Below are 13682 nucleotides of genomic sequence, written 5' to 3'. Positions count from 1 at the left end.
AAACATAGAATCATAACCTCCCAAAATTCTTTAAAAAATGAATAGTTAGCCACCATTTCCTAGCACTTCACCTGTTCCATCCCGTGTTGTCTTAAGAGTTATGTCCCAAAACAGTTAATTCATGAAGATCTGTACAGTATGACTGCATGAAGATATTTACCCAGAAAAGCTAGGTGTGGTGGCACACTCCTATAATGCCAGCACTGAGGAGGCAGGAGGCTAAAGTGATGTTAAATGAGTGAGTGGCTGCACATGTAGATATACAGGAGAGCTCATCCCTTTTCCCCTTCATACAGATCTCCAAGTACACCCCTCAGCATTAATAATTAGATTGTCCTGAACTCAAGAGATCTAAGAGGTAAAGTGCTGCCTCAAAATAAAAGGCCATCATGTAGAAAAGAGAGTAGAATTATTCTTTTTATCTAAGGACCAAGTGGTTAGCTGCTCTTTTAAAAAAAATCACTATATGGGAGAAGTGGAGTGACTGAATATGGTGAGTCCTGCCATGGACAGCATCGAAGCACAATCTAACAGTGCTGTGGAAGAGATGTCTGTATGGATATTCAGGATGGAGGGATGGCCACTAAGACTGGTTAAGATTCTATGATTATAAAATACACTAAACAGATTAAATCACTGAAAACAAAAGCGGTTAGTTAATAGAAAATTATCCTAGACCAGTGTTTCTCCAAGAAGCGCCCTTGGACTAGGAACATCAGTATCAGCAGAGGACACAAGGAAAGTACAAAATCTTAAATTCCCATAACAGACCTACTAAGTCAAAAAGTTCAAGGCAGGATTCAGCATTCCCTATTTTAACAGGTGCTCTGATTCTGATGCTAAATTTGAGAGAATCACTACTCTTAACCATCTTCCCTTTATTTAGTGAAGCTTGGATGGGGCTATGGTGTGAGCAGTCTTTAGACAGCTATGCTTTAAATATCATTATTCCTACACATTCATAGTCTTATGTTCACTACAGTAAATTTTAGTGTTTCTTTAATATGATTCAGATTCTTATCTCTTGTACAGGTGTTGGGAAATCTTCACTAGTCCATCTTCTATGCCAGAATCAAGTGCTGGGAAATCCATCATGGACTGTGGGCTGTTCAGTGGATGTCAGAGTATGTGTCTCATATGTTTTAGTTTTTCAGTAGTCATATGAAAGATAATTGCTTCAAATTACATGATCAAATTATAGTACTATAGTCAAGATTAAGTAATGATAACTAGCATTTATTAAGTTCCTACTATCTGCCAGCTACAAATGACTTGCACATTTTAGCTTAGTTAAACTTTTTAAACTGTGATTTATAATTGCAGAAGCTAAGACATGGGGAAGTAACTTGGCCACATTCATTCAGCTTATGAAAAGCAAAGTCAAGAGTTAAACCTAGTTAGCCTGATTCCACAGACTTCCATTTTAATCACTGTGCTATATACAGTATCAGTTTACTTGACATGCTCTGTAAATATTCCTGCCTAAGCCTGTGTCACTAAGACTGCCAACTTCTGGCCAGAAATGTAGTGTAAATATAGAAGCTTCTGGAACCTTATTTCTGAGTTATTTGTTTGCTCTCCCATTTAGGGGATGGGTGCAGTTTCCACTGAAACAAATACTTCACAGATATTGTTGGTTTTGCTCTTCTCAGCTAGTTCTGACCTATCGTCTGCTGGCACATCTCGCACCTTTGATTTAAGAAATAAACAGGGAAAAAATAGTCATTAACTAGATTGACAGTTGTTTTCCTTCCATTCTTTGAAGCTGTTGTTTCATAGGCTCTAATTTATATTGCTGTTGATTAGAAATCTTCTGTCCAACTCATGTTATTTCTTTTAAAGTAATTTCTTCTCTAGTTGCTTTCAGAATTTTGGGTTTTTTTGTCTTTAATGTTGTGCAGTTATACTAATCTATGTCTAGTACAGATTACTTTTTCTTCATCTTCCTATTCAGAAATTATCCCATTTCCCATATCTTCATTTTTAAAAAACTCTAGCCATTATCTGTTTCCCCACATTTCCTTTTGCATTTCTATTAGATGTTCACTCTCCTGTATCTTTTAATTGTACTCACATGCTCTGTATTCTTTATTTCTCCTTGCTGCATTCTGGATGATGTACTCCTACTCCTGTCTTCCCTCTAGTTAATTAAGAATCTCTTCAGTGATATCTCATCTGTTTTTTACTGTATCTACTCTCTTTTATTTCAAGTAACTATAATTTTTAATTTCTTTGTTTTTTTTCACATTTAAAGTATTGCAAAATGTATTCATCTTTTATTATACTTTATACCTTTGATTGTAATCATTGTTAGCATATGTATTTTACTTTTTCCCTACCATTATATTTTTCACATCATTTTATTTTTATTAGCACCTGTTTGTGATACATAATGTTTATATTCTTTATGTGGAGTTGATACATGTGCATGACATATTTTAATTCCTTTTTTAAAATCCCCTTTCCCTCCACCTTCTATTTCTTGATCCCCTTCCCACTTGAGAAAGATCTAGCTCCCTACTTCCTATTATCTATCTTTTATTTTAATCTTTATTTATAATTTAGGTTTTTCATGTAAAAGAAACCATGTGATATTTAAGCTTGTGTGTCTGATTTATTTCATTTAACATTATGGTCTCAAGGTGCATCCATTTTCCTACAGATAACTCAAGTTTATCTTCCTTTATGGCAGAGCAGTACTCAATTGTGTAAAATACACATATTCTTTATCCATTCCTCTATCGATGGACATATAGATTTAGCTACTATGAATTGTGCTGCTATAAACGTGTATATATGTATCTGTGTAATATAATGCCTTCAACTCTTTGAGGGAGATAACTAGAAGGAAGATAGCTGGGTTGAATGGAATTTTTAGTTTTAGTTTTTTGATGAATCTCCATACTGATTTCCATAGTGGTTGTACTAGTTTACACTCCCACCAACAATGTAGAAAGGTTTTCTACCCCTCCCCCTACGCCCCCAGCATTTATTATTATTTGATTTCTTGATAAGACCAGTCTTTCTGGGATAAGATGGCATCTCCGTGTAGTTCTGCTTTGCATTTCTGTAATGACCAGCAGTGTTGAACAAAAGCAATCCTGGGTAACAAGAGCAATGCCAGAGGTATCATAATCCCAGACTTCAAGCATATTTATTTTATAGTTTCCTTCAAAGGAAATATTTTTGAGAGTATGGAGGTATATATCCCACTTGTTCTATATTTTCCTGTACTTTATGAAAATGTATCTCATTGTATGTTTTATAACTTGAAACTGTTTACATCTTCGGCAGGATTATTTTTTTTCTCTCCTACGGAAGTCCTACAGTGTTCCTCAGTTCTTCAGTATTATGAAAGTAGCCCTGTATAGTACCTTTTCATTTCTATTGCTGCCAGGATCTCAGGAATTATAAGATTTTTAAAATTACTCAGTTCAGAGTTTCCATGCCATCCACATACCACCTTGCTTGAGGACCCTAACAAAGAGTTTTTTCTACTTCCTTGAGTCTATGGACACTTTTTTCCACTGTTCCTTTTTTTTTTTTTTTTCATTGGTATCAGGGTCGAACTCAGGAACTTGCACTTGCCAGGCAGGTACTTATGCCACTGAGCTATATCCCCAGCACCTGCCAGCTGTTTCTTTAACTGACTAGGCAGTTCCTCAAGAATCCAGATTTCATGAAGGGAACTACAGTCTGTCTGTCCCTCACCAACATATACTCTTGGCTAACAGTTGGAAAACAGATCTGCTATTCCTGGATGAGCAGTAAAACTGCAGGCACCAGCCCCTGAAGCTCTGATTATATGTCAGTTTCCACTTCTCCCTTCTCCAATTTTAAGTTCTTTCTTTATTTCTAGTATCCAAGGATGTCCCTTTCTTTCTCTTTTCTTGAACTAATTTGTCTCCTCTCAGCGCCGTACCTGTGTGTGTGTGTGTGTGTGTGTGTGTGTGTGTGCGTGTGTGTATAGCATTTCTATGAGTTTAAAGTGGGAAGAAGCCTGTCTCTATTATTTCACCCTACCGTGTTCCCAAATTCTTAGATATGGAAGAAATATTGTAGATAATGAACTCAATGGCAACTTTATTTAGACTTGGGAAACTCAAAAGCATTTTCTCAACAAAATTCCCTTTAGATTCTTCTAGCTCCCTTTCTGTGAAAAAAGCATAGCATATTGTAAAAAAACATAGATTTAAACCCTCCCTTCTTAGGCCAGCTGCCTTTTGCTTTTTAAAGAGTGGCATCAGACTGATCAGTTTACCTCTTAAGGCTTAGTTATATCATCTATGAAACAGAAGTAAATAATACAGTAGCAGTTTTATCTAACCTACAGATTTATATGGGGGATTGGAAAAGCCTAATAGATACAAAGTTATAGTCCAGAGCTTTACAATTTGAAGGTCAAGTTGAATACTTGTTCAGTTTTCCAGTCCTTCTTTTACTTTTCTACCTCTCTACCCCTTTTTCCTGTTCTCACCTAAGCCCAGTCTGCTCATATCATTCACCTTTTGTCTTGTTTTTTTCCCCTTTCTAAATCAACTAAAATTCAGATCAGTGCAGAGTGTCAATGCCATAGTTAAACTTATTTATCAACTTGACTGGATTATGAGACATCTAGCAGATTAGTAAAACACATTTCTGGGTGTGTCTGGATGAGTCATGGGAGCCAACCTTGGGAGCTGTGTCTGGTTCCTAGCCCTTTCTTTTCTAATGATCTTTCCCTCTGCTCTGCTTCCCTGCTACCATGAACTGAGCAGCTTTGCTCAACTGTCCTTTCTGCCACGATGTTCCTGCAGTGGAGCCAGCCAACAGTGAACTGAAATCTCTGAAACATGATTGGTTATTTTGTCCCAGCAGCAGGAAAGCTGACTAATACAGAAAATTACTACTAGAGAAGCAGGGTAATTGCTATGATTATATCTAACTGTACGGTCTTTGGAACTGGTTTGCAGGAATTTGGAAAACTTGAGAAATGGTGGAGAAAGCCTAAAAGGCTGTAAGCCGAGCTTAAGGCACAATTATGCTATCAGTTTGGAAGACTAGAATGCTGACAAAAATGCAGAAAGTAAGGGATAGGCTCATGAAAATTCAGATCGGATGGTCTCCACTGGAAATTTGACTAGAGGCCATGCATGTTACATCCTGGCAAAAAACGTGTCTATATTTTGCCCATGTCCTAAGATTGTATGATGCTGAATTTAAAGATAGTAGAATAATTGATCTGGCAGAGGAAATTTCAAGACAGCCCAGCGTGCAGGCTGTGGTATGCATACCGTTGGCTGCTGTTAGCCAGATTTATAGTGAAAGTTGGGAGCAAAAAGCTGAGCACAAAGATTTGAAAAATATAAATTTTGGCCCATAAAGAACTACAGGTAAACTTGGGAATCTACAGAGGAAAATTGTTAAAGAAATTAGTGCCATTAAGAAGACAACAACGGGGGCTGGGGATTTAGCTCAGCGGCAAAGCGCCTGCCTGGCAAGCGCAAGGTCGTGAGTTCAGTTCCTGGTACCGGAGAAAAACCAAAACCAAAAAAAAAAAAAAAAAAATTAAGAAGACAACAACAACTTTGAACGGGGACAGAAAACATTCCTGGAATGAATCTCAGGAATCAGTAAGACCCCACCCGTGGCATGTGTAAGAGTGCAAAATCGTAAACCTTTCATTTGAGAAGACAGTCCTAGGAGTCCTCAAGAAGGGCTACCAAGGGAATTGGATCTGTGGGATTCATTTTATTTGGGTCAACTGTCCAGGCATTAAGAAGCCACTACATCCATGGTTCAGGGGACTTGGCTACTGCTTGGGCTGGCAGCAGACCTTGGCATTGTCCGTGTAATGCTGGTTTGCCAGTATAAGCAATAAAAGAGTTGTAGGGTCATGGAAGCTTTCACCCAGATTTTAGAGGAAGACCTGTGAGGCTAGGCAGTGTGCCTTTAAGAAGCAGGTGTGTGAAGCTGTGGGAATGAAGCTAAAGGAGATCCCAGGAAGTCAAAGATACTAAGAATGTGCACAGTGTACAGAGGAAAACCATAGACACCAAGCGGTAGGCCAAGAGAAAGGTCATGTGGGCTGCAATCAACAAGGCCATATGGGTGTAGCTGCCCTTGCCTTTTGAAACACACATCCTCCAACCATGTGCTTAGATGCCAGACATGGATCTATAAGATTTAATGTTTGCTCTGCTGGGTCTTGGTCTTTCTTTGATCCTATTCCTTTCTATACCCTCTTCCTCCCTTTTGGAATAGGAATATTTACCCTGTGCCATTGTAGTTTGGGAATATGTGGTCAGCTTTTTAAAATTTTACTGGAATTCATACCTAAGAGTTTGATGTGAGTCTTAGATAAGACATTGGACGTGGACTTTTGAACAATGCTGTAACTGTTGACACTTTGGAGAAGGGATGATTGTATTTTTGGTTGTATACAGGATAGTTAAATCATGTTAGGCAAATTATGATCTTGTTATTTTCTTAATTTGGAGATTAAATATGGTCTAAGGAGTCATATTTAGGTGTCAAATTGACAAGAAGTAGAATGTGATGGTTAAGCTTAATTGTCAACTTGATTGGATTAAAAGATGCTAGGTTAGGGGAACACAATTAGGTGTATCTCAGTGGGTCATTGGGCTATGGCTTTGGAGACTGCTTTGTTCTGTCACGCCCTTCCACCACAATGTTCTTGCAGTGGAGCCAAATGACAATAGACTGAGACCCTGAGCCAGATAAGCTTGTCTTCCCTTAATTAGCAGGTGTTTATTATTTTGTCCTACCAATAGGAAAGTTAATTAACACCATCAACAGCAAGCAACTTTGTTTCATTCCCAGTCTGTAGAGAAATTTTCAGTATAATGCCATTGAGCAAGGTGTTTGCTATAGGATATTTTGTAATTACATTTTACTAGATTAAATAAATGTCTTTCTGTTGCAAATGAGTTTGTAACATGGATCAATATTGAATTTTATCAGTTGCATTTTCTTGATAGTCATGATTTTCCTACTTTATTGTATTAGTGAAGTAATTTATATCGATTGATATCTAAATGATAAAGCAACCTTGTAATCCTGGAATGAGTCCAGTAGTGTACTGGGCCTGATGCTCTAGTCTTTTCATGTGCCATTAGGTTCAGTTTGCTAATATTGTTTCAGATATTTTCTTGTAAATCTATGAGAAAGATTGCCCTACTAATTTCCTTTCTTACATTTTCCTTATGGGATTTTGGTATCAGGCTTATGCAAGCCTCATAAAATGAGTTGGTAAATGTTATCTTTGTATATGTTCTCTGTAAGAGATTGTATAAGATTATTTGTTCCTTATATATTTGAATGCACAGGTGAAACTGTCTGGACCTAAAGTTTCTTATGTGGGAAATTTTTAAATAACATTAAATAAAATATGAAAATGTGTTTCTTCTGTCAATTTTGGTGATTTATGTTTTTAAAAAAATTTATCCATTTTAGGTAAATGGTAAAAAATGTGTTCTGGTTTTCTGTTGTCTTTCAGTAAGACATTTGAACAATAAGGCTCTTACTACAAATCCTAGAGAGAGCTTTTGTTTTTTCTTTCTGGTATGTGTAATTTTTTGCTTTGTTTACTCGTTGTTTTCTTCATCAGTCTTGCCAGAGAGTTATCAAAAACCACTCTCTGGCTTTGCAGATTTTCTATATTATATGTTTGTTTTGTATTTCACTGGTACTTCCTCTTATCTTCATGATGCTCAAGCTTTCTTGGGTTTAATTGGTTGTCTTTTCTAACTTAATGAAATAAGTAGTTCCTTCATTGATTTCTTTCAGGCTTTGTTTCAGAGTTCTGAGGCTTCAAAATTGCTAGCTAGTCACAGCCTTCACTGTATCCCTGAGATTTTGTTCATTATCTTTCTGTGAAAATAGTGTAATTTCTATTGTGATTTCTTAATTGACTTGTGTTATTTAATATGCTTCTTAATTTCCAAACACTTGGCTGTGTTGATTATCTTTTAATTATTGCTTTCTAGCTTATTTTCATTGTGCTCAAAGAATAGATGCTGTTTTGATTTCATCCTTTTAAATTTTGGGGGATTTGCTAGCCGAGCGTGGTGGCGCATGCCTGTAATCCCAGCACTCGGGAGGCTGAGGCAGAAGGATCATTGTGAGTTTGAGACCAGCCTGGGCCTTATGTCCTATTTTGTAGCTGACTTTGGTAAATATTTCATACACACAAGAAAAGGGAGTATATTCTGTAATTGTTAGGTTTAGTGTTCTAAGTATGTCAATTGAGTCAAGGCTGTTAATCATTTTGTTCACTTCTGTATCTCTATTGTGGTTTTTTGTCTGCCTATTTCATTAGTTTCTAAAGAATGAATACTAAAATCTCTTACATGTAAATTTTTCTATTTTTCATTTATTTCTTTTTTTGTATGTGAAGTTATATAATAGTATATTGTACTGTGAAGTTTGTCTTCTCAGATACTAAAATAGTTAAACCAACTTAGTTCTCATGTGGCATATTGTATTTTGATCATCTCATTTTCATATTTTTGTGTCTTTATATTTATGGCAATGTCCTGTAAGTAGAATAAAGGAACATTTGTGTTCAATGACCGCTCTTAACAATTTTAATCTTTTAGTTTGATTCTTGGATGCTGCCCCCATGTATCCTTACTCAGAGTTGGATATGGTAGCCGGAAAGATGCATTTGAAGAAGCATCTAAAATTCTGATAGAGGTGAACTGTAGTTTAAGGAACAGTGGACAGCCTGTAGAATCAATAACAAACTGGAAGTAGCTCTTGCAAAGTAAGTAAGGTATTTCTTATTTCACAGTTTGAAAGTAATTAGGATGTTGACACGGAGCAGCGTCTATCTGAGAAGCATAGGAGGATGTGTATATTTAGGGTAGAAGTAGGCCTTGGTTAATACAATCAGGTTGAGAATAAGATGTGTTGAAATTTTATAGCAATGGAGTGAGATTCTAGGAGAAAGGTGGAAGCATTTGGAGAAAGGAAACAATTGAGGATTGAATGATGACCAGCAGATAAAACAGAAAGTAGTTTGGAGACAAGAAAATGAGAGACCAGGTTAGGGCCCAATATATATGATAACTGAGGGTAACAGGTATGTGAAATTCTTTATTACTGATAGCAGAGTTTCCAAAAGGAACTTTTGTCTCAGCAGTCACCTGTACATGAGAGTGGACACTTGACTGTGTCTACAGTTAATGCCTTGTGTGAGTCCCAGAGAGCAGGCCAACATGAAATTAGTTAGTTGTAGTCTTAGTTGTGTTCTTGTTGCTGGGAGAAAATACCTGACACCCACAAGTTAAAGGAAGAAAGGTTTATTTTAGCTCACAGTTTGTAGAGGTTTCAATCTGTAGTAAGCTGGCTCTCAGGCAGGGCAGCATTGTTGGGAGACACTGCAGGGGAGAAATGGTCCATGGCAAGGTAGGTAGGAGGCAACAGAAGAGCAGCATCAATCCTCTCTTACTCTTTTATTCTACTCAGGCTACAAATCTACTGGCGCACACCCAGGGCGGGCCTTCCCATTATGTATACCTAGACCTATGCTAAACAACTCAGGGGTTGATCCAGTACCGTACAGCCTTAATCCTAGTATCACAAACCCTAGATCCTGCCATCTCTGAAAAGCCCCACCTATGAGTGTATGAGGCTTTGGGGGGATATCTATATATAGGCCACAATAGTTCTCCAGATTGTGACCAAGTTTTAGAAATAACAATAGCAGTTCCTGTTTGTAACCCTGCTTTTGGAGAAGGTGAAGTTAGAGTTCCCTTGTTACTGTCCTTTATGCTGGACTGCAGATTTTTGAACTTTTAGCATAGTTCCAGACACTCTGGGGAGGACATAAAAATGCCCAAGAGGAGTCAAAAGTAAAAGCTACCATAGTCTTAAAACAAATGTTGTGTAATAATGTGACTGATTTTATTGGAATGAATGTAGTAATAACTGATTCCTTTAAAGTCAGTCTGATCTGTACTGCATTGTTGTAGACAAATGGGGCAGTTAGGACTAAAAGTGGCCTTCTGTTTACTTCTGTTCATTGAATCTTGGGCTGGTGAATCTGTCTTCCATCTTTGAAAAGAATGTTCTTCTTGAATGATAACGTCAATCAAAGGCATTTTTAAACTACAATCTTAAAGTTGTCATAGACATGTAAATTGTTTTGACTATTATTATAAAATTAATGGTTCTTCCCTCTAGAAGAAAAGTCATTAAAGCTTGTAAAGCTTTTACCTAAATAACCTGGAAGCTATCTTCCATAATACCTTTTATATGGCAATTACAGTTTCTGTTACTGAGACCCAGGAGAGGAAATCTCCAATATTAGTACAGATTCATGAATACCCACTTTTCAAAGCTATTAGAACCAGTTGGTTCATTTAGTTCATTTCCGATTTGTTCAGAGTCAGCTAAAAGTAGAGGTGATAAGGTAATTGTTTAATTTCAAATACCGGGAAAGCTAATGAGTTTAATGTAGGTACTCAGTACTTATTAACACTTTGGATTAAGTAGTCAGTGCAGAGATATTCATAACTAAAGAGAAAAGTGTAGGGCCGGGGATATAGCTCAGCAGCATAAGCGCCTGCCTGGCAAGTGCAAGGTCCTGAGTTCGATTGCCAGTACCAAAAAAAAAAGTATTATTTTGTGATGTTGTTTATTCATTCTTGTCTTCTAATTTTATTATCTCAAGTCTAATGGAGTACTATACGTGTATGGTCACTCCTAATTATGAAAGCAAGACTTTCAAAGTTTAATCTTTTCACAAATTATGAATAAGGAAATTGACTTGTCATTTCTAATTCACTTTCATGGGATTTTAACTTTCTAATTTACACATTGCGTACAATCAATATTTACTGAATTCCTCTTTGGATAAAATAACAATGTACAAAGCACTGGAGGGAAATAAAAAGAGGCATAGCCTTTATCCTCACTAAGAATATGAGATGGATCTAGTAAATGGCACAAGGTTTATGTTTATTAATGATCTTTAAAGTAACAGTAATGATAGCTAACATCTTATAGTGCTTACTTTGGCTAGGGAGCCTTATGTACAAATTAATTCCTAAAACAACCTTGCAAGGTAGATACTGCTAATGTCCCTGTTTGTTACATAAGGAAGTTGAGGCACGAGGGGATTATGTGACTTGTCCAAGATCATGTTGCTGATTTGAGAGCCTCTGTTCTTGATCGCTGCTTTATATAGTACTGCCTCTTATTCCACAACAGTTTTTAAAAAGCAAGTATTCTAGGGCCTGGGGATATAGGTCAGCGGTACAGAGCCTACCTGGCAAGCACAAGGTCCTGAGTTTGATTCCCAGCACCAAAAAAAAAAAAAAAAACTAAAATAAAATAAAATAGAAAAATTAAAAAAAGAAATAAGTATTCTGATGTTCAATACAGTGACCACTAGTCTTGTATGGCAGTTATCTTTAAATTTTATTTTATTAGTACGTGTGTGTAGTACATAATGTTTACATTCTTTGTGGGGTATTGGTGCATGTACATAAATACATTTTCATCCCTTTTCCTTTCTTTCCTTCCCCTGTCTGCTCATCGGTTGATTCCCTTGCTTTTTTGTTTGTCTGTTTGGGTTTTTTGGTACATGTTTACAGTATACACTATGCTTGTATGGAGTTGGTATAGGCACAGTGATGGCAAGCCCTTTAGAGCTTTCAGTGGTAACAAATAGCCTGCTGTGGCACGCATGCTGTAGGTTCGATACCACTAGTATAGATTCTCACCATGTATTCCAGACTGGCCTTGGACTCACTATTATAGCCCAGGCTGACCTCACATTCGCAGTGATCCCCCTGCATTAGACTCCTTAGTGCTGGGAGTATAGTCATGTGCCAGTATTCCCAGCTTATATGGCAATTTAGATTTAAATTAACTAAAAATAAAAATGTAGTTTATCAGTTGAATGAACCACATTTCAACTGCTCAGGAGTCACACATTACTAATAATTACCATATTGGACATTTACAACATTGCAGAAAGTTCTTTGGCAGTGACAGCAAACCTTTTAGAGGTTTTAATGATGCAAATAGCCCACTGCAGCACATGTGCCTAGGTTCACCACCACTGTTCTATGGCGTAGCAGTGGTCAAGAAAATAAACATTATATAGGTTCCAGAGAGAAAGTGACATGTGTGTGAAGCTTGTAAAATTATACTGTCAGTGACTGAATGGGCGACCTGGCCAACTGGGTGGATGAACTGTTCCTAAACAGTGATAGAGAAAACAATGATGAATTTAGTTTTGTACTTGGTAAAGGGAGATATCTGTGACCTTTTCTAATTGAAGCTGTCCAGAAAGCATTTAGAAATGAGGTAGTGGGGCTGAAAAGAGAATTCTGGAGTTGAAATCATCCATATAGAGATAATCCTGAACCAGCTGAGCCAATGAGACTTTCATTGTTTTATTTGGTTTGGCTGTTTGGTTTGATTTCAGGAAACAGTGTCTCACTGTGTTGCCCAGGCTGGCGTGGGACTCCTGGGCTCAAGTGGTCATCATTCCTCAGCCTCCCAAGCAAGGGGACTGCAGAGTCACGCCACCATGCTATATGTGGCTATAAATGAGATATTTTGTTTTGGCAGACTGGGGATTGAACCCAGGGCATCATGTGCTAGGTAAGCACTCTACCACTAACCTACATCCCCAGCCTTTGTTTCTGGATAATGTGTGGTACTGGAGACCAAACCCAACCACGTCCCCCAAGTTTTTGTTTTGTTTTGTTTTGTTTTGAAACAGGATTATGCTAGGTTTGAACTTATAATCCTCCTATCTCAGCCTCCCATGTAGGTGGGATTATAGGAGTGCAGCACCACACTCTAAAATAAATGAGGTTTTAAAAAAGAAAATTTAGAAAGAAAAGATTGAACAGCTTGGAGTTACAGAGATGAGGTAAAAGAGGAGCTGGAGAAAGATTAATTAGAGGGATGAGGATAGCCAAGCTGATGAACTAGAGCAAATGAGAGACAGGAATTTCACGAAGGAGAGATTGATTTTTTTTAGTATGAAATGCTGTAGAGATGGAAGGACTGAAGAAAAAAACACACATTGGATATTGTGGTTTAGAAGCTAGTGCTGACCTTTACAAATAGAACTGCAGAAACAAATTGGCAGAAACCAAATAATGTGACTGGATAGAGGAGAAATAAAAAGTTGAAACCACTCCTTCATGAAGTTCAGACATCAAATAAAGGAGAAATGGGTATAAAGTGGAAAGGAAATATATTCTTTAAATAGAAGACATGATCATGACCAAAGGCAAAAGAGAAATTATTAGAAAAGTACTACAATTAGTAGTACCTTATATACCATTCATTCATTCATTTGTTCAGTCAGTACAGATGTTGCTTATCAACTGGGTACCAGACTTTGTATAAGAAACTGGAAGTGTATCAGTTAATGAAACAAATTAATTCAAATGAACAATAGTGTAGCAGTGGTCCCTAGTATAGTTTCTTACTGCTCTTTTCTACCTTTTTTCTCCCACCTCTCTCTAAGACTTTCTACCTTTTTTTCTCTAATAATAATTTTATAGAGACAGATAATAAACCAGATGTATTACATGTGTAGCACCAGGTGTTGGTTGGGTTGGGTTGGGTTGGATTGGGTTGGGTTAGGTTGGGTTGGGTTGATTTGGTTTGGTTTGGTTTTGGAGGCAGGGTCTTACCTGGGATTTCTT

The 13682-nt window shown here is 37.2% G+C and overlaps 1 protein-coding gene across 3 annotated transcripts in view; it reads left to right on the top strand.

Moving 5' to 3' along the window:
* Positions 1 to 13682, top strand: part of Rabl3 (RAB, member of RAS oncogene family-like 3) — a 37342-nt gene that overhangs the window by 2855 nt on the left and 20805 nt on the right. For all 3 annotated transcript variants that reach the window (XM_005386475.2, XM_005386474.2, XM_005386473.2), the window contains exon 2: positions 1033 to 1124. In XM_005386475.2, coding sequence (XP_005386532.1) covers positions 1033 to 1124 — 92 coding nt within the window. The remainder of the gene's footprint in view (positions 1 to 1032; positions 1125 to 13682) is intronic.

The sequence above is a fragment of the Chinchilla lanigera genome, unplaced genomic scaffold, assembly GCF_000276665.1.
Source record: "Chinchilla lanigera isolate Chin_1 unplaced genomic scaffold, ChiLan1.0 scaffold00026, whole genome shotgun sequence".
Taxonomy (NCBI): Eukaryota; Metazoa; Chordata; class Mammalia; order Rodentia; family Chinchillidae; genus Chinchilla; species Chinchilla lanigera.
Note: the sequence above shows the minus strand (reverse complement) of the source record. Positions and strands in the feature narration are given on the sequence as shown.